The sequence below is a fragment of the Magnolia sinica genome, chromosome 2 (assembly GCF_029962835.1).
Source record: "Magnolia sinica isolate HGM2019 chromosome 2, MsV1, whole genome shotgun sequence".
NCBI classification, from domain to species: Eukaryota; Viridiplantae; Streptophyta; class Magnoliopsida; order Magnoliales; family Magnoliaceae; genus Magnolia; species Magnolia sinica.
In genome coordinates this window covers 129949100-129969919 of record NC_080574.1, presented here as the reverse complement: position 1 = coordinate 129969919, position 20820 = coordinate 129949100, and the positions used below count along the sequence as shown (strand labels likewise).

General features: G+C 39.6%; 2 protein-coding genes and 1 long non-coding RNA gene across 7 annotated transcripts; 2 read left to right on the top strand and 1 right to left on the bottom strand.

The window, feature by feature from the left end:
• The first annotated feature begins 1041 nt into the window (after positions 1–1041).
• LOC131237642 (protein ABA DEFICIENT 4, chloroplastic) lies at positions 1042–10317 on the top strand. Of its 5 annotated transcripts, XR_009167350.1 has the most exons (7): positions 1046–1377; positions 2874–3102; positions 7494–7594; positions 8180–8308; positions 8743–8957; positions 9049–9137; positions 10062–10180. XR_009167350.1 is itself a non-coding variant. In XM_058235532.1 (6 exons), exons 1-6 carry the CDS (start codon positions 1330–1332, stop codon positions 9406–9408), a joined length of 675 nt encoding a protein of 224 aa, XP_058091515.1. In that variant the 5' UTR covers positions 1042–1329; the 3' UTR covers positions 9409–9490. The 5 variants fall into 5 exon arrangements, 4 of the variants coding, with proteins under 4 accessions (XP_058091515.1, XP_058091516.1, XP_058091514.1 ...); XM_058235532.1 differs by lacking the exons at positions 8743–8957; positions 9049–9137; positions 10062–10180 and adding exons at positions 9186–9209; positions 9265–9490 and having other exon boundaries at positions 1042–1377; XM_058235531.1 differs by lacking the exon at positions 8743–8957 and having other exon boundaries at positions 1053–1377; positions 2832–3102; positions 10062–10317.
• A 506-nt stretch (positions 10318–10823) lies between these two features.
• Positions 10824–15816, bottom strand: LOC131237641 (uncharacterized). Its single transcript, XM_058235529.1, has 3 exons — positions 15428–15816; positions 11597–12070; positions 10824–11275 (listed from the first exon to the last, which is right to left on the bottom strand). The coding sequence occupies exons 1-3, from the start codon at positions 15727–15729 to the stop codon at positions 10987–10989; spliced, it is 1065 nt and encodes a 354-aa protein (XP_058091512.1). The 5' UTR covers positions 15730–15816; the 3' UTR covers positions 10824–10986.
• LOC131237643 (uncharacterized) lies at positions 11336–12108 on the top strand. Its single transcript, XR_009167351.1, has 2 exons — positions 11336–11548; positions 11664–12108. It is a non-coding gene; the product is annotated as an uncharacterized LOC131237643 (long non-coding RNA).
• Positions 15817–20820: the final 5004 nt, after the last annotated feature.

The following is a 20820-nucleotide window of genomic DNA, read 5'->3' as shown; positions in this document are numbered from 1 at the left end:
TTGTAAATTAGTGGGATTTTGAAGTTGCAGTTCAAGTGTCTGTGGAAATGCTTCAATGGCGAACTCGGCCTGAGTTGCTTACCGAACCGAGCTGAGCTGGCTAGTCAGGCTCGAGAATCGAGCCAAGCCAAGTTTGAGTTCCGGTCAGCCAGTGGCTGAGCCGAGTCGAGCTAAGGCCAGCTTGACTCGGTCCAACTCAATGTACACCCCTGTGTATTGATAAAAGAAGGCTCCAGTGTAACTTGAGCCATCAGAACAACTCTTTCCCTAGATAGAGTTCACCCTTCACATTCAATTGCATACGTGACACAGTCCAAGTGTGCTACCCCATTACATATCTAAATGGGTCAACCCATAAGTATTATCAATTTAAATATCCAATGATTAGATCATCCAAACCATTGATCACATGTAGCCCACCTAATAGAATTTTTTACATACGAATTATGATTTTTAACAGTGTAACAGTGCAGATGGGGCTAATACACCTGGACCCTTGATCAATGGTCAAAATTGGGTCATGGATTTCCTGTGAAAGCCTTTGGTGGGAAGTTCTTCTGACACGAAGTGAGGTGAGGTTAACTGAGACATTTTGTCAGAAATCTGCCCCATCGGTATATTTTTTCAAATTTTTTTTTTGACATGGGATAAAAATAAGATAAATCCAAAATTCAAGTGAGCCGCGTAATAGGAAACATTGAAGATTGAACGTCTACCGTTGAAACATTACCGAGGCAACAAAAGTTTTGAATTAAGCTAATATTTCTGTGTTTTGATCAGTTCATCCCAATAAAAATGATCTTATGGTGTGGACGGTGGACCCAGGCTATTTCAACGGTAGGCATTTCTCTACCCACTATTTCCTGTCGTGCGGCCCACTTGAGTTTCGTATAGCCTCATGTTTTTGTCCCTTATCTTAAAATGATCATGCAAAACGGATGGATGGAGTGGATTTCTTTCAAACATCACATAACCTCCCGTCGCAGGGACGGACTTGGCATCAAGACCCGACAATTCCGCTTGTAGAAAAACGGATGCTAGTGCTGTGCAGATGGACGACGGTTGTCCGTTTGTCGGCTTGGTTGAGTGCGCAAGTCTCCCCTCTTTCTTTAGGAACGGCAACTGAGTGTGATCCCATCACACCGCACCTCTCTCTCTCCTAGAAAATCCATTCACACCGTTTTGGTATTCGGTACCAGTGCTATTCGTATATATCTTTTGTATATCTCAAGGCATGAAAATCTCAATGAGGAAGATCTCCTCTTCCTCCTTTCCTCGCTGTTTCTTCATCTCTTCTCCTCATTCCATCAGTAGAGTTCAGAAGGGAAGATGGCTCTTTCATCCTGTTATTGCCATTCACACATCTCTTCTCTCAAGGTCTCTCTCTCTCATGTCTATATTTTTTATGGGGTTTTACTCCCCCCCTTTCTCATTCCTATACTTTTATGGGCTTTTCCCCACCAATATGTGATTTTTTTATTATTATTATCTGTGGTGGTGTGGAAACCATGCATTCTCACTTGGGGTTCTTGTAATGCCTTGTTTCCTCACCTGGTTTTTATTTATTTATTTTACTTTCCTTCTTTTATCTGGATTTTTTGCAAAATTTGTGGTTGTTATTGTTGTTGTTGTTGGTTTTTTTTTTTGGATATTGTATTATTCATTTCAAATGATATTTTTCATATTTAATTTTCTTTTTATCTTGGTTTGGGTTTTGGATATTTTGTTATTGAATTCAAATGGGTGTGGTTTTTGAACCTGGGCTTTGCATTTTCTTTTTGAAGTTGAAATCTTCTCTTTTCGATACTTTGATTTTTCATTTGGTTTTTTCTTTACTATTTCTCTTTTCAGAGTTTCCAATTTTGTTGTTTGTTCTTTTTTTCAACTGAGTATTTGAGTTCATATGGTTCTTTTCCCATTGATTTTCACTTGAGAATTTGGTAAGTTGTAAACACTTTCATTTGGTTATTTTCTTGTAGCGGACAGATCTTTCCTTGATATTGTCTGGGTTTTGCATATTTTAAATTGGTAATTCTATAATTCGATAAATCTTTATTAGGTGTTTTGTGCAAAGATTTTAACTGAGGTATACTTTATTCTTCCCAGATTTTCACTTGAGTATTTTGTATATGATAGTGATTTTCACTCAATCTGGTGTATTTTACTAATTTCTACTTGCATATTTGGTTATTTTGCAGATTTATACTTGGTTATTTGGCATATGTGGTTCTTAATGTTTGTCATTTCTTGATTTTGCAATTGAGAAATCGTGATGATACAAACGGATCCACTACTAAACACTTCAATTCTAAGTTACTTATCAAGCATTCATCTTCATACTTATGCCACACATGCATGAGATCTAGAATGCCCATATGTTGGGCCAAGATGATTATAACTGCTGTTTAGATGAATTTTGCCGATTGATCATCGACAATTGGTTGGACTTTCTTTCTTTCTTTTTCTAATCATTAGAAGTCCTCCAATTGATGGCTTTGATCATCTGACTGGGTTGATTTTTGAGGTTATGCCCATCATTGGCAGGGCTAGGAGATGAACTGGCTGGATCCGGCACGTGTACAGAGATAGAGTGCTCAATAACTAACTTAGATATAAGTGGTAGCATCGAGTACTTCTCCATTTGTGAATGTTCAACCCTAAGAATTAATTGTAACAACTACAAATGGAAACTGCAAGTGGCTCCTTGTTAATGATCGTGGGCACCTCATTTCCCCTGCTCCATGCTTAGCCATGTACTTTTAGATCTCGATTTTCCCTTGATTGGATTATTGTTAGAGCTTCTATGTATTTCGAACCGTCATCTATTTTAGTTTAAAGAGCTTCCTTAAGCTTAAAGGATGCCTTTCTTGTAGGTCGGTCGATCTATGCAAGCTAGCCACCTTTTTACTTTGCCTGCAACAGAGAGGAGATCCATCTATGCTTTAAGAGGGGCAAATGCCGATGTTTTTGGCCAAAAAGTTTCTAAAATGGGAAGAGCACTTCAAAGTGAGTGGAGTTTTGTTGGAGGATCAAAAGTCTTCCTCCAGCCAAAAGTGGCAAGAATCGGCTCTTATGGAAAAGGCTTCAGTCTCTCTGCCTCATGTAACAATTCTTTCACATCCTTTTTTTTTTTTTGAAGGATAGTTGCTATTACTAATTTTTATCATTTACATGATGTTATCTATACTTCCAAAGTGGTACAAATAACTTCCCTGTTGTTATCTTCAGAAATTTTGACTTTGGAATTGGAATTAGAATTGGGTATTTATGCTTGTTTGGATGCATGATTGTATAATTAGGTAAATAGAAATAATCACCAAAACTGTAATTAATTAGTTTGATGGAGTGGAACTGATGAATCTCTAATTTCCTTAGTGTTAATATTGGTAGACCAAGCTCCAATTCGCAATTACATTACTATCAAGTTGGAGTCATCATGAGTAAGGTGGTGATCACAATTTGGTTGTTTCCACTTCATTGAACTTTTTCATTATTGGAATTCAATAGTTCATCCAAAGACAGCCTGAGAACACATGCAAATAGCACTAATTTACTATATTATTTGAGTTTGAATTACTTATCCATCTATTCCTCAAATACAAGTACTAACTCTAGGTCTTAATGCCTGTTGAAATGACTGGTAAATGAAGTCTTCAGTACATGTTGAATCTTTGTAGCTCTTGGTTGTCAACTTAACCATCTACTTTATAAGTCAAAATGACATTCAAGTGAAGCATGGGCTACACTAGGGCGATAGTTCATGGGTTTCATGTCTCATCTGCCATGCACGTGGAACACATGTAAAGTAATCGAGGCTATACAAAATGCTGGCTGCATTATATATAGAACATAGCCAGAATTCATGCGGATTGTACTCTCTTAAGTGTTAACCCTCTGATTTCACTTGCTGAAATGGGCTGCTGACCGTTTTATCTTAACTGTGAGGTTAGGATCTTTAGATCATTCTTCGTTTTTTTTTTTCTTTTAATATATAGATATCAGTCTTCATTTGGGAGGTTAGGATCTTTATATCACTATTATTTTCAGGCTATGCTCCATCGACAATGGGCACTGCAAGTTGGATGTGTCTGGATCAACATCTGTCTGTTTCACATATAATCTAGTCCAGTTAAACAGATATATATATATATATATATATATATATATATATATATATATATATATATATAGAGAGAGAGAGAGAGAGAGAGAGAGAGAGAGAGAGAGAGAGAGAGAGAGAGAGAGACGTGTTCCATTAGTTTGGCATTGTGATCGAGTTGGTAAGAGAATCAGTGACTTGTCCTTTGCATATTATTAACGGTGTCTTACTGTCTTGATCAGTCCGGGAGTCACAGTCAACTATATGTTTCATTCTTTCATGAAAGAAAGATTTGCAATGACCTGTTTGCTGGCCACATGCACCCTTACAGGTGGGCCTGTGGCATGTGCAAATTTTGCTCATGTATTCCAGATCCTAGCATGAACATGGTGGGACCATCCATGCAAATGATCTGGCACAAAGTTGTTTCCCTCATAAGGCAGACCACACATGATGTTGATTGTGGAGCATGGGAATTTTTTTTGCATCAATCACCTTACAAGGATGGCCGTCCTGATGAGTTGACCACACTAGTTCTTGTGCTATGACATCTCCATGGAGGGCCTATCTTTTCGGGGCCTAGATATGTCCAGAACATGTGTGCGTGTATGGGACTAGCAAATCTCTCATACCTGGTTATTTCACCCTCGTGCACTGACGGAAAATACTCTTGAGTCATTCAGTGGTAGCGCAACATATGTCTATAAACGCCCAACAACCTTGTAGGTTGGAAATAACTGTGTAACCTCCTCAAGGGCAGGAAATAACCATCTTCCCTCATTATAAATACCTCTTACCTCTTTGGGTCTTCATTTCATGCATTTCATGCTATCCGGTTCCTGAGATCGCCCGAGAGCACTTTGGATCCTTTACAAATCTCTCCTCTTTCTCTCCACATCGATGTATGGGACAAGGTGAGTATAATAGTCTAAGAATTCATACTCATGAGACATGGCTTCACACTAGCCTTTGGACCCCAGTAGCGGCATCGCGCCAATTGTCTGAGTAGCAGTAGTCTGGACTTGCGCTAATTGTTTAAGATGCCTGAGCAATCGCCCAGAGCTGACTGTTCAGAGCCCTAGTGGTGGCTCTGCATTAACCTTCTAGAGCCCCAAGCAATGGCTCCGCGCTGACTGTTTGGACTGATAAACAAAACCCCCAAGTGGTCTCGCGATAACTGTTAAGACAGTCTGCACTGACCCCTAGTTTTCTTCAATCAGTCTTGTGGTTTGAGTTTTTGGATGATATCAGCGCCATTTCCAGTCAGTGCAGAAAAGAAGTTTTCTGACGTGCTGCATGGGAACCAGTTGTCCACCAGGAAAATTTTCTTGGGGATTTCTGTCTTAATGATGTGTTAGAAAATGCAGTAGGTGGGTTGTTTCGGGTGTCCTTATTTGGGTTGTTTCCGGATGTCTGCCAACTCATCTTGCTTCAGTTGAACCTGATAGACATATCTACATTAAATCCTATGCTGTGAGTATTTTTCCAGTTTCATACGAATCCAGTTTCTTCTGAATGTTGTTGCCATCATGGATGAAAACAATGCCTCGGAGAAGGGGATGAACTCCCTGAAGTAAGGGAGACACAGAAATGGATATATGGGATTTTGGGTGAGTGATATGGTATAAATATTAAATATCCATACTTTTTTTCCCCTCATCTAGAGAACTCTTAGGTGCTCAGATGTAAATAAACGCCCTTTGGGTTATCCGTGCTACAAAGCTGCAGCATGAGTTGACCTAAATAATGTTTTCTGTATTGTTATCGTGTAAAGTATCACACCCTTGGGATACAGATACATATCAGTTACGCATGGGATATATTGGTTGTATTGTATAATGTATCATTGTTGTTGGAAAACATTGGGAAATTGGTCGAATTTTTCAATGAAACTCCAGGAATTGTTAAAAAAGACATCAATACGCACTAAGAAATCAAAACATTAAAAAACAAAAAAAAAAAAAAAAAAAAGGTTTCCTTTGGATGGGGTCATAATTTATACACCGTCTGATTGAAGTGATACAAGTATATTCAAAGTCTATTCGTATAATTTATACATGTAAGAACACATCATGGAAACACAAGCAATACATTTAAAAAAAAAAAAACTCTATATTAGGTTACATACATGTTTGATTTTGTGTTTGGACACAGATTGCAAACAATTTGTGAGAAATTGATTTTTTTTTATTTTTTCAAATTTTCGCAACTTGTCCCATCTCTCCCAAATCTCGAAATTAAAGGTCCAAATCCATGATTTTTTATGCAAAACATGAAGAATCATGAATTTATAACCATTTGACACAGATTTAACATGATTTACAACAAAAAAATGGATCGAAATAAAAATGCTCACCAGATTGAACAGATGGGATATATAGGCACTACCTGTGCATTTCATATCGCACAGGTGGCATACATGATATGGATATATCGGCCAATATTGGCAATACTGAAAGCATTGGACCAAAATAAGACTGTTAGTGACAAAGGCAGTGGTTGAAACTTGAGTACCCAAATCCACTTGGTCGAATATGTTGGTGGATTGCCTTTGTTTTGAATTTCTTGAACATTCGGGACAACACAGAAATGGAAAACGAGTGGGCGCATTTTCAGTTTTTCAACTTTTCTGCACAGAAAGCACAATTTCATACATTTCAAGTACTATAAATGAATGGAATTTTAATCCAGTGGAAAAGCATTCTTCCCTCACTCAATATTGGAGTTACTTAAAAAATATACCCTAAGGCATCTCTATTCACAAGGTTTAAAAGACTAATTACCTTGTAACTGTGGGCTTAGTGCTATTGAAATACAGTCTTTGTCAATCATATTCAACAATCACTTATCAGGTTCTCAATGCGATGATACACGGCATACTTGGGTTTTCAGCTGGCCCATTTGGGGCCTACAATTCATTGATTCAGACTATTAGCTTGTTGGGCCCTCTGTGGATGGGTTATGCCCCAAAAATCTCGTTGATAGGACTATCATAACCTTTAAATTGGCGTCCTACAAATAGACAGCCAAGGAGAGAAATACAGCAACAGTCGACATTCAACTGGAAAGGAGTCCGAGATTGATGGTTGGGATCTTCCGATATGGAAGATTTCCAGCATGGTCTATCCACGGGTTACATAGGGCAAACAGTACAGATCGCCGACCCATACACTGCATATAATTCTTACTGTATTTGTATCTTATTCCAACACTTCTCAAATAACCACCCCACAATCTATCCCATTCCTGATTATTCCATAGACCACGCTCACACATCTATGATCTATACGCCATCTCTTATTATTAATTTTCTTTTGGCATTCTACCCTGCATTTCATTTCTATGTAGTGGAACTTATCAAGCTAGTTTAATCCAAAGGCCATTACTCATGCAGGGCTCACGAGTACTCAAATTGCAAGCCATGCTTTCACCATCGGAACAGCCGCTGTTCTTCCATTTTATACTCTCATGGTTGTTGCTCCTAAAGCTGAACTGGTAAATTTTCTGACTCATTTGGTACTATCATAGAAGGTTAAGGTGATTACTGTTTGCTGATGCTCAGAATTCCATGCTTTCAGTGATCCAAGCAGACTGTGGTTATGAGGGGCCATGCCATGGGTTCGGGATGCCCCAAAAATCTCCCATATAGGAAGATCCTAATTCTTGGATATTTAGCCTTTCATTCCATTGAGTGTGGACCACAGCTGTATTATTTTCTTAACTGTCAATTTCTTGGCCACTGATTGAAATGATAGCATGTTCCTATCTGTGAGATGTTTGAGGCATCCTCTGTTTATGGTGGGGTCCATCAGATCAGTGGTCTGGATCACAGAAACCATGGGAGTTGGGACCTACATGTGTGGAACTGTGACCTTTCTCAAATTATACATTTGGTAAGGCTCAACACCCTATAATTCCTTGAATTTCAATCATGGAAAACAGAGCCATTGCATTAGATGTAAGCATGAGCTATTATTCGTTACCTGTACTACAATGCATGCCTAAGCAGCTCTGCTCACATATAGGCTTTAAGTTTCTTTTTCTTGTCATATATTTAATTTGATTGAACTCCGAATGCAGACCAAGAAAACCATGGAGAGTAATATACCTTATGTTGCACTCGGGATTCTGTATGCATATCTTCTATATCTGGCATGGACACCTGACACCTTGCGGATGATGTTTGCAAGTAAATACTGGTTGCCAGAGGTCAGTATCTATATGCAATATATGATACTAAATGGTTCCATCACACTTGCAATTTTTCTTATGATCCTTTTGAAGGTTAAGGGGGTTGTTAAGATCCACCATTGAATTCAAATGTAATAATTAGTTTAATAAAGTGGAAATGACCAAGTTGTGATTTCCTTTCCTAGCATCCGTATTGAAGGATTGGCTCTGAATTGCAATTATGTCATTTTTAAGTCGTACATGAAAGAAATGTAGCTGCAATTTGAAGGCTACTTCGTCATTATGCATGCTAGGAAACATCACTATTTTTTTGCCATTTCATCCTGATCAGACATCCTTGGTGATTCAGTCAGAAATCCATTTGGCATTGCAATTTGGGGCATGCTCATTCCTTGTATTTGCATATGAAAAGTGGGTTTTCCACCACTAATCACCATTCCAATAACTTCTAGTCCAACCAGAAATTATCTGGATGGAGATTCAGGCAAATGCGCATCCAACCCACCCCGAAAGGCAAAAACATTGAAGCATATTTGTTCAAGGTTGCTGAGGCTGACAGGATGCACTGGATCTGAAAGCTGGGATAAGCCGGAAATGCTACCCAGGATAATGCGGGTTCTGTTTTCCACCAGACGGCCCCAAACACCAACACATTTACTATGATTTGGTAGCCCTGCCTAACAACATGATTTGGTGTTATGCTCAAACTCTCCCTTGACTATTTATTTTACTTCACTACTGATTCATGACATGCGCAGCTACCTGGTATTGCAAAAATGTTCTCAAGCGAGATGACTCTAGCTTCTGCATGGGTTCACTTGTTGGCTGTTGATCTTTTTGCAGCAAGGTACTCTTTGCACTACTAACTTTTCCTTCTTTTCTTTTTTTTTGAAAGATAAAGGTGCTTTTATTAACCAAAAAACAGAGAAGGCCCAAAGCTACCGAGATGGCGACACAGCTAAAACCCTAGAAAATCAAAATTACAACCCTTAAACAACGGAACAGAAGAAGCCTGCTCGACAAGGAACAGTCTAGCCCTTTGGGCTATAACCTCCACCGATTTGCTCTCGTTTCCAACTTTTCCTTCATGTTCTGCTTGTTCATTGAAATATCCATGATAAAACCAATGCCTATTTTGTTCAAACAATAGCTGTAGTACCTATTTGGTAGAAGGATGAGGACCGCACTTTTTACTTGGAAGGAGCTTGGATAGCCCCATTGGCAATTTTGAGGTGGTCTCCACTGTGAAGGTGACCGACCATACACGTTAGGCCGGCCTACTCAGGTGGGTCACATTTGTGTTTAATGTGGGATGTTTCTGAGCCCTTTAAACCGGCTATTGTAGGGGTGTTTCTTAGTCCCTCCCGATGAGTGGACCGGGATGATTTTTGTGTATGGTCATCTTCATGGTAGGGGCATCTTATGCACACATTTGCCAGATTGGCTTGCATGTGCGTGCGGGGCTAGCAAACTACTTGGGTAGTTCTGACCAAGGTGTGCCATCATGGCCACCATCGTTACCGTTACAATACTGGCCTTAACAGCCGTTACTCTCTCTCTCTCTCTCTCTCTCTCTCTCTGCAAAAAAAAACCTATATTGGCCTCGTAATGGACCATTACAAGCTGATACAGGTCTTTTTTTCTGTAAAGGCCATTACGGCATCATAACGCATAACAGTTGGCAATGTTACTGTTACATAATGGCTGATACGGCCCTGTAATGGCCATTACGGCACCCCACGGTTCTAACACTTATTGTTCTATCATTCAGGCAAGTATTTCATGACGGTCTAAAGAACGAGATCGAGACCCGCCATTCGGTTTCTTTGTGCCTGCTTTTCTGCCCAATCGGAATCCTCACTCATGTGATCACCAAGGTACTGACTAAAAGAGGCGACAACATGAAATGAAGTCATGCGTGGCTGTGTTGAATGATGGATTAACATTTTCCTCCATGAACAAATCAATCGATATTCAAAATCCTGAATAACATTATTCTGGTTAAATGCCTATGATGATTCCTTGAACTTTTCATTGAACTCATGTTTGATAACAGTTTATTTTCAAGGAATAATATGATACCTGGACCCGAGGAGTGAGAATTTGCATAATGTTCTCAAACATTCAGTCTGAACAAGTAGGACCCATGGTTTGGTGATCCAGAATGTAGAGCCAACGTGCCCTAAAGTAGCTGAGCCGCATCCCCAAGGTTTCCTAGGTTTGAAGGTTGAGTGTGAACTGACGCTGTACCTTTTTTGCAACCATCTATCTGTAGGCCACTAATCGATGGTATTGTTCCATGCCGGCATTTTTGGGGCTGCAGCATCAATGGTCTGGATCGCCAAACAATGGACTACAGTTATAGAGACTGATGGCTAAAAAATAGAATGCAAATTGCTCTGGCTGAGAATCATATAATTCCTATTTCATATGGTTTCCTGTGCTTGTAAAAGGCGGTGGGCCACTTTGATTAACAAAAGCAAATCCGATCTGATGCATGAAATTTACATCATACACTGTCAATTTCAAGTCATTGCCTTAAACCCGGAAACAAAATCATTAATCCCACCAATCTCAACCATCTTACATTGTCACAACAGCTAATGATCTCTTTACCTACATAGTGTTTTTCTTCAGTACAAACACAAAAGACTAGCACTCCCACATGCAGTTCTTATCAAGAACCTTCCTTTTGTCTACTTAAAATTGTATGGTACATATCGTATTTCTTCCTCAAGTTCAATCCCAAACTTCCGATCGACCTCTTCTTTAACGCGGTTGATGAGTTCGAGCATGTCCATGGAAGTCGATCCGTTGAAATTGATGAAGAAATTGGTGTGGATGTTGGATACTTTGGCACCTCCCACTTCTAAACCTTTCAATCCCGCCCTATCGATCAGCTCTCCTGCCGAAATTCCCAATCCTGATGGGTTCCGAAATACTGATCCAGCACTCCGTTCCCTTATTGGCTGAGATTTCTTCCGTCTGTAGATAAAACTGTTTCAGATCAGAATCTCCAGATGCAATGGGTGATCGTAGGTACAAAATGGTCCATTTGTGTTTTGGTTTCATTCCAATGAGAATTTCGTGGGGCCCACTGGTGCTCAGGTGATGAACAGAAAATGAAGTTCCCAGATATGACCATTGGGATGTATTTTCTTTCTGATTGCTCTGTGCAAGCTGATTATCAGTTCAGCTAGGATTTGCAGCATCAACCATTCACAGTAAGGCCCGCCGGATGAACAGGGTCACTTAAAGGTGGGCCCCACCCATATGGAATTCCATTTTCTTTGATGTTGGTTTTACCTTCCCAAGTACACCCGTTGCCTCTCCATCGCATTGACTGAAGCTGTTAATCCAAATGTGACTGCAGCGATCGCTGCTATGTCTTCCATTTCTTGAAAAGGTGATCTCCGGTAACCAAACACGAGTTCACATGCATTCAACACCTGCTGTCTTCCATCCATCGTAACAATCTCAATGCTGTCAATACTATTTGCCGTCTCTTGTCCATCAGCTCCCGCATTCATGTATACAGCTCCGCCGACAGTTCCTGGAATGCCACCGGCGAATTCAAGTCCCGTGAATCCATCATTTGAGCATTGGATGCCCAATCGATTAAATGGGTAGCCGCTTCCAGCTCTGTAAACGCCGGGTCCAATCCTCTCGAGGAAATCTATTCGATTCAGTATGATACAACCATTGAAGCCACGGTCGTCGAAGAGGCAGTTCGAGCCTTTACCGATAATCAGAAACTGTATAGATCGCAATCGACAATATCTGTATGTTGAATGCTGAATTGGGTAAGGATGGGTTAAGATTTTTGAATCTGAAAACAAAGTGGGTGGTGCAATGGATGTCCGATTGTGGGGTCCACCGGCTCTCCAGAAGGTGGCGGGTACTTCCGTTTGATCATTGCCGGATTGTGACCAAAGAGTTCTTCTGTTGGTTGTAGGCAGTTGATCAGTGTCATGTTCTAAGCACTGGACCCGGGAAATGATCTGGTATAGAACACCATTTGCCGTGCGTGAATGTTTTGATAGGACAGTGAATGGGAGGTGGATCCCATTTGATCCACCATTTCCAAAAATCTTAAGCAACTGCCCTAGTTCCACTAGAGCAGGGCAATGTTACGTTGAATTAGGTGGAGTGTACGACATCCAACCTGTCCAACAGGTGCACCCCACCTTGAAAATTGGAAGCCCCAAAAATCATGCTGATCCAACCATCAGGTGGGCCACATCATAAAAATAATGAAATGAATGCCCTGAAACCTATCAATTCAAGTGGTAGGGCCCACCTGACTGTTGGATTGGGTTGATTTTTGGGGGATCCTGTCACCATGGTGGGGCACAATTGATTCCTTGCTGGATATCATGGACACACTATTGTGGGCCCCACAATAGGAAACAGTAGAAGAACGCCTTGAAACATACAAGAGACACACACACACACACTATGGTGGGCCCCACAATAGGAAATAGTGGAAGAAAGCCTTAAAACATACAAGTTCAAGTCATGGGGCTGTGTGTAGCCCTACCCTTGCAAGGCTTAGCCATGTTCCCTTGAGCCCTAGCTTGCCCTATTTGAGCTAAAATGGCCCAGCCTGGGCCCTATAGTGCTTAGCCGGACCTTGGCCGACCCTACCAAAAAAAAAAGGATTTAAATGATCAAAGGTTGGAAATGATCCAATCTAAGAAGTTTTTTGGGGTACCATACATCTAAGACGAGTTCCATCATAGTATGGTGAATGAGAGTTGCTCACAAGTTTCCTTAAACTGTCCATTATTTTATTTTTATTTGGACGATGGTGGCTCACTTGATGATTGGACCAGACAACCATTAGCCTGGGCCTGGCTTGCCCCCATCTGGGCCTTCATTTCAAGTCTAGGGTCGCCCTGTAACCAAGTAGAGGGGCCGAGTCAGAGCCCCACAGGGTCTGGGAGCGTGGCCCATCACAAACCCTACCTGCCTCAAATCTATGGAGGTTGGCTTCACATTTCTTAGTGAAACTGGCCCACTATATGTTACCCTGGAGCGAGTGCACTTACGTACACGTATGAGATCCAAGCAACCCAACAAGGGCCTACACCAAGCATATTCGTGATAGGTTCAGTGCACATTTCATAGGCTGCCATGCAAACATAAATGGATCTGACGAACATTAGCCATTAGCCATTTGATCAGGTCTTTAATATGGACCGTGAAGATCATTTATATAAAAGTAGGTCCAACTAACAATTTCATCATCTATTTGTTTGAATAGGTCATAGAATGCTTATGATTCCGAAGAATTAATTTCGTTAGTATTTACGCCTAATCTGATTACGTTAGATCTAGCCACTCAGATGATGTCACGTGGTAATAAAATCTCAATAAAAGATAGAATATTTCTTCAATTGTTCTTATGATCGAAAGAAATCAGAATTCATAGAGTCATGAGTAGCCCAAAATGGATAAGCCCAGCTCGCTACAGCGAAGGTACACATGTCGTGTGTCTTATTCACCTAGCAAAGCCAAGTAACTACCACAAGGGCTTCATGACTGATGTTGGGTCTCGACCGACACATGGTCACCACAAGTGATGAGTTCAACTTATGTACTATGGTGTCACCAAGGGATTGCATGACCGAAAATATTTGAGGAGCAACGCAATGACTATGCTAAACCTGCCTAATTTCATGGCAAATTATTCATGTTCATACCAAGCATAGAATGACTGTTACTAATATGTAACCGATCAAGAAAAATTCTCATCCACGTAATATGGGTAGAACATGTGTGCAACTAATGACCAACCCATGTTGAGCAGCCAACATACATGGTGTCATTTGATAGGCGATGAGTGTCTTTGGAACTAAATGGTTATATTTACATTGGCATATAAGAGAAGTGGCTGCAAAGATATCTCTCTATGCAACCGTTTTAAAAGTTTATAAATCAGAAGAAGATTAAAGGATGTTTAAGCCCTGGCTAACTTAAAATATATCAAATCAAATCTAAAACACAACACTGCTTATATTTATCTTATATTTTCTTGGCCTAGTGTTTCTTATATTAGGACAACTCGTCCATGCTGTCACAGCAGATCAACTTTAACATATGAGTGGTGTAATCCAGTCCGTTTACAGTATTACACTGGATCAACTTACATTAGGAGTAGTGTAGTTCCCTTCCACTGATGGATATTATTGTAAGTTTTATTTTCATTTCAATTTAATACTATTGAATTCCTTCTACTCTCTCACATTGCACGAATTGAGTTATATCTATTATCATTGTGAAAAAAAGTCATTCCCACTAAAATGAAAAAAAAAACTTATTAGAAAGATGAACCATCCCCTTCACAAATGGCTTGGCTAAATACATGGTTGAACTACCTCAATTCTTGATCATACACAATCACTTAAGGTCTTTCTGTATACTCGACTCTTGGGGTCATAAGTATCAAGTTCGTATCAAACTATAAAAAGCTTTGGCATGCCCAACACAATACATACCAACAACTGATCAATTTGGTTGGGTCATTACTCCTGCGATTCACAAAAGTTTCAAGCCCAGGTCAAGGGTTCGAGTACCCACTCCGATGTGAGTGTGTGGGTTTAAATGTGGGAAAAAAAAAAGAATTTGGCCCAGCAGTTAAGCAACCCTAACCATTTTTAGAACTTAATGGACAGTTTAGATCGATCAAATGGACCGTCCAAGTTATCTGATGCAACTAGGAGAATTATAAGTTATAGTCTTCGAGCATTGCTGTTTTTTAAATAGAACCTTTTATTTTAAATCATGATAAATTCGGTTTTCCCCGTGAAAGATAAAAATAAATAACTATCAATTATACGAGTATTATTTATTCATTTATTTTAATAGGCGGACAGCGTAAACTCCAAAGGCCGATTCGTCTTCACACTGCCGTGCAAGGAAAATTACAAAAGTCCATCCAACCACCGTATTAGGTGGTCCTCCGTGCTCCCATCCGTGGAAAACAGAAGCCTGCCCCTCCCGTGGAATGATGGACGGACAGATCGTTTCCCACTAGCAGGAGTGGGGGATCAAATACTCTGGTGATCCCGCGGACAAATAATCATCCGAGGATCATGTGAAGTGAAAAGAGGAGATTCGAGAAGGGCGCATTACCTGATGGTAGAAACGAGTTGGGTCTGATCGAAAACCTCAACAAAGTACCTGCAAGGACCACCAATTCCCCAAGTACCCAACTCCTTGAGAAGCTTATTTCCCCGAACAAATCTCAATCCCAGCGCTTCTTCGTCTTTGTGGGGTTGAGAAGAAGGGAAGAGCTCTTCTGTAGCAATGCAATGTTGGGTTTTCTTGTTCGGAATGCTTGGAAGAGGTAAAGAAAGAGAGGGTTTCGTGTGGGAAGAAGGAAAGGGATGGGAGAGGAGAGAAAAAGAAGAAGAAAATGTCTTTGTTTGGAACATTTGCCTGGATTTGGACTTCCCTTTTGCTGGATACCGGCATCGGGTTATTTGCTAGTCAGGAGGAAAATTTTCCGTTCAAAATAAACCCGTGGGGCCCGCTGTGATACTGTCTGACATGCGCTCTGGACATTAGTTTCTCCTGCTCATCTTATGAGATTAAAAAAATGAGGTAAATCCAAACTTCAGTCGGCCACGACACAAGAAATAGATGCTATTAAACACCTAGGTACCAAAAATCTTGAATTAGACTGATTGATACGAGTGTTTTTCCTAAGTCACAATGGGCTCTCTTTTTAAGTAAATGAAATATAAATATCACTGTAGGAATAAGGATCCTATGCTTGCTATAAACAAGGAAAATCTGTATTTATTGCAATTTTATTAGGCCAGTCATTACAGACTGCCTTTAATACAACAGTGTGTTGATAATATCAGTAACGATGCAGACCAATAATATACAGGAAAACTAATCTTTCCTATTTACAATAAGTTAAGGATCCAAATTAATCTTGGTTTACTAGAATAAAGTTTCAATAGTGGGTGTTCAATCGTTAATATGAGGCGGAGATACTGGTACGCTTAATGGCTCAGCTCACTATACACAATTACCCAAAAAGGAAAATAGCAAAGTTACCGAATTAATTGCCCCCACATCATAAGAAACCATGGTTAACGAACATCAACCATTAAAAACTTTACAGGGTCCACCGTAATGTTTATTTGATATCAAACATGTTGATGAGATCACATGAATTTGAATAAGTAGAAAATAAAAATATAAAGTTGGTCCAAAACTTTTTAGTAGAAAATAAAAATATAAGGTTGATCCAAAACTTTTTGGAGTCCATAGAGCGATTTTAATAGCCAATAACTTTTTTTTTTTGTGGTGTAATCTACCCGATATTTGAATTGCTTCGTGTTTTTTTTCAATGCAATTGAATAATGTGTAAAAACGGATGGGTAGCGTATATGCACAAGCATCGCGGGATCCGGCGTTGAGATAGGAAGCGGATTGCGTACTGAGTAAGTCAATGCCCTTAGCGTGTTGTATAAACTGTGTGGGGTCTACTGTGATTTATTTATTTTATCCACTCCGTTAATCTATGCTAACAGATAATTTTAGGATTAGATCCCAAACATGAAGCAAATTAAAATCTCAAGTGGACTACACTACAGGAAACAGTTTGATTGAACCTATATCATTGAAATTTTTTTTGGAGGCCAAAGAAGTTTTGGATCAAGCTTATGTTCGTGCTTTCTCTTCATCCATGTCTTTGCAATCTTATGAACAGGTTGGATGACAAATAAAAAATTAATTTCGACCCTAGGGAGGTTTCAATGGTGGAAATCATTATTCCACACTGTCCTGTGTAGTGGTCCACTTGAGCTTTGGATTCACTTCAATTTTGGTATTAACCCTAAAATTATCAGTAAAAATGGATGGACGGTGTGGATAAACCACATACATTAACAGTGGTCCCAACTGAGTTTACTCGGTACGATAAAAGCGTACTGAGTAACTCAGTACGCAATCCGATTTCGTTGAGGTAAGTCGCGACCCTTTGAAATGGGCATAATTGTCATTTCATGCGGTATGGGGAACCGACAGGAAAAAAACACACGTTCCCAAGACGCGCAACATGGAAAGAAATGCCCTGGAGGAGCGGATTAGGTGCGGCCTCGGATTCACCCAACGCGGTTCAGCCCGGAGTGTGGGGCCTACCTTGATGTATATATTACGTATCCATGCCGTCCATCCGTTTTTTCATCTCATTTTAATATAGAAGTGAAAACATTACAGTAGATATAAATCTTATATAGACCATACCATAGGAAACATTCGTGCTTGACCGCCTACTGTTAAAACTTCCTAGTGCCCATCTTAATTCCTACTATAATGGTTATTTTCCATATCCAACCCGTTGATAAGGCCACACAGACCTTAATGAAGTGTTAGAGGAAAAAGAAAACTCACATCAAGCTGATGCTTGATTGAAAACTTATGTGGCCCACAGGGAGTTTTTAATCATCAATCATCACTGTTTCATGTGATGCGGTCTACCTGAGATCTGGATGTGCTTTAATTTGGGGTTTACGCTCTAAAATGATGTGGAAAATGGATGGACGGTGTTGATATAAAATAAGTGCATGAAGATGGCACCAAAGTCACGGCCGCACCGTGTTGGGTGATGCCGGGCTGCACCTAATCCGCTCACTGCCTGCGTACACTGTGTCTGACGTATGCTCGGTGGATAAGACAGGACATGTCGTGAGCGATCTTTATACTAAAAATCAGTCAATTTCGAAAAAAAAAAAAAACGAAAATCTAGCCCAGAGAAAACAGTGAGATGGGAATACAGCCTGGCATCCAGCGGAGTCGGACCGAGTTAGGGCTGACCCGACTCCATCCGGTTTTGAAAAAGCCCCGACCTGATTTGGTACCGAATCCAGCGTGCCTGGCTCGACCTAAGTCTGGGTTTAGGTTGGATTAATCCGTTCCGAGTTCGACCAGGCCAAAAATATCAAATTGGATCAAGTTGGCACCGAGTCAGATCGGGTCACCGGGCTAGGTTATTGGGGCAATGCCACAAAGGCTTGAGCTCAAACACTCAACCTAAGGGTTGAGCCCAAACTTAAAAATGACACTGAGTCAGGTCGCGTCATCGAGCTAGGTTACTATGGTAAGACCGCAATGGCTTAGACTCAAACACTTGACCCGAGGGCTGAGCACAAGTTTAAAAATCTAATCTTAGGGTATCTAGACTATATTCAAAATACAAAGGACACTTAAAAGCAATCAGATGGGTCTTCTTTGCATTGCAAGTTGCAACATGTAAAAATTACAACTGTGTTCATTTTAATTTTTGCATGACTAATCTTGTAACACTAAATAGGAGATGAAATGAAAAGTGGCAGAAAAATGTAGGTTTGTTTCATACAAATGATTTTGAATATTTGATCATTGAAACATGGCAGATCCACTAGAACTGAGCATTGAGTCGAGTTGGACCGAGTTAGGGCTGACCTTACCCAATCCTGTTTTGAAATCAAGAGTAAATAAACCATGTTCATAAAATGAACAAAGTAAATAAACATTGTCAAAAATCAAAAATAAAAAAACCACGTCCACATACAAACCAATAAATTATTCATTCATTCAATATCTCTATATAATGAATGCTATTATGGCGTTTAACCTGAGTAACCTGGTCCATAATGGTAACCCCCTCCTCCACCTTCGTTGCCAAAATCATTATTTCGTTCTCATTTTACGGCTTCAACTGTGGGAGAACTTTAGGTTGACTCCGAGCTGGATGTGTTCAAAAGATGGTTGTTTACCTCTGCTGAATCGAATGGTGGAGATGCTTTTTCATCGTCCTCATTCATAATTTAACAAGTTTTTTCAGCCTCTTTTTATGATCCGATTTGTACGGGATTCCCAACGGCCTATAGAATGTCGTGAGACTTTTAAGAAACTTTGATGATTTATTGATTGGCTTATGTCTTGTACTCATGCCTGCTTCGACATCATGTTGTCTCGGAGGAGATTGATGTTGTTGTCTGTTCTTGGATGACATATTCAAGCTTTCTTTTACGACTTATTTATAATGTTGTTCTTCTCGTTCCCTTAATAATCTCTCTTATTCTTCTTTACTAACTGTGGAGACAGTTCCTCTGCTTAACCTTTATTCAATTATAATAGGCATACTTTTATATCTTCTGTAGTTGGTTGTATTGGTTGTAGGGGAAGGGGCGGAGAAATTCTTTGTATTTGAGTCAAGAATGACTCAAAATAAATCCTGGACTTCTTGAGGAGCTTTGCTACATGGGGCAGCGTCTTCTCCCTGACAAGCGAAATGTAATTTTAACCGATTTGTTTTGTTTACAAATTATTTTTCACACAACTTGCATTGTAACTTTAATTATCTTTCCATTATATGAGTAGACTTGGGCTCCATAATCCCAAATACTTGTCGATGGATCATCTTCCGATGACGTATTTATAGGTGTGTATTTTGAAAGAAAAAATATCTGGTTAAGGCAATATAAATAATTAAGGAATGAAGATAAATAGACGCAATTAGCTAACCATATGAGATTTAAACAACATTAACTAATTTAAAAGCATAAATGAAAAGAGGAAAATATCCATCCACCCATCAAATATTACAATATAAGTACACAAAAAATAACTTTTAAAATCCCGTTGTAAGCAAATACAAGAGAAGTAGAAAACAATGTCTTATCCTGTTTCATGCAATTATTGCAGTTACTGTCTCATCCTTCTTGTCACTCTCCTCCTCCCCAAACTCTTTATTAACAGAGTTCCCTTTCTCCCAAATCGGACGCAACTAATCTTGTATACAAATGAGCACTTCAACTTATTCCAGTGTAAGTAAGCTTCGATACTTGTTCACAACCCTACTCTCTGTCACTACTAGAAAAAGGGGCAAAGGTTACAGATAAGAACCGTAGCTAAAGGCCTTTTGCTACGGATCTAGTCCGTAGCACGTCCGTAGCTATTGATAGCGTAGCTAAAGGTCAAAAAACCGATGGCTACAAATTACATCCTTAGTAATAGATATCAGTAGCTATGAATAAAAGTCGCAGCTATAATTTCTGCAGTGAAAAATACCTATGCCTACAGATTAAATCTGTAGCAATAGATATCACTTGCTACGGATAAAGGCCATGGCTATAATTTCTGTAGTGAAATATACCTACGGCTATAGATCATATCCGTAGCAATAGATATCATTAGCTACGGAAAAAAGCAGTAGCTATAATTTCTATAGCGAAATGTACCTACGACTACGGATAATATCAGTAGCTAAAAGTAGAATGAAATCCGTAGCAATATGCTGAAGTTAGAAATAGCTACGGTTTTCAGAACAAGAGCTACGGGTAAAATCCGTAGCTATTTTAAAATTATAATAATAGTGCCTGTTTCCATTGCAAGAACCTGCTGTGATTGATAACTCATCTAAGCTTAATGCTGATAAGAATAATACATAAAATACAATTAGGAAAAAAAATGATGCATTTATTACAAATAACAATCAAATCATACAATGCATCCCACATTCAAAT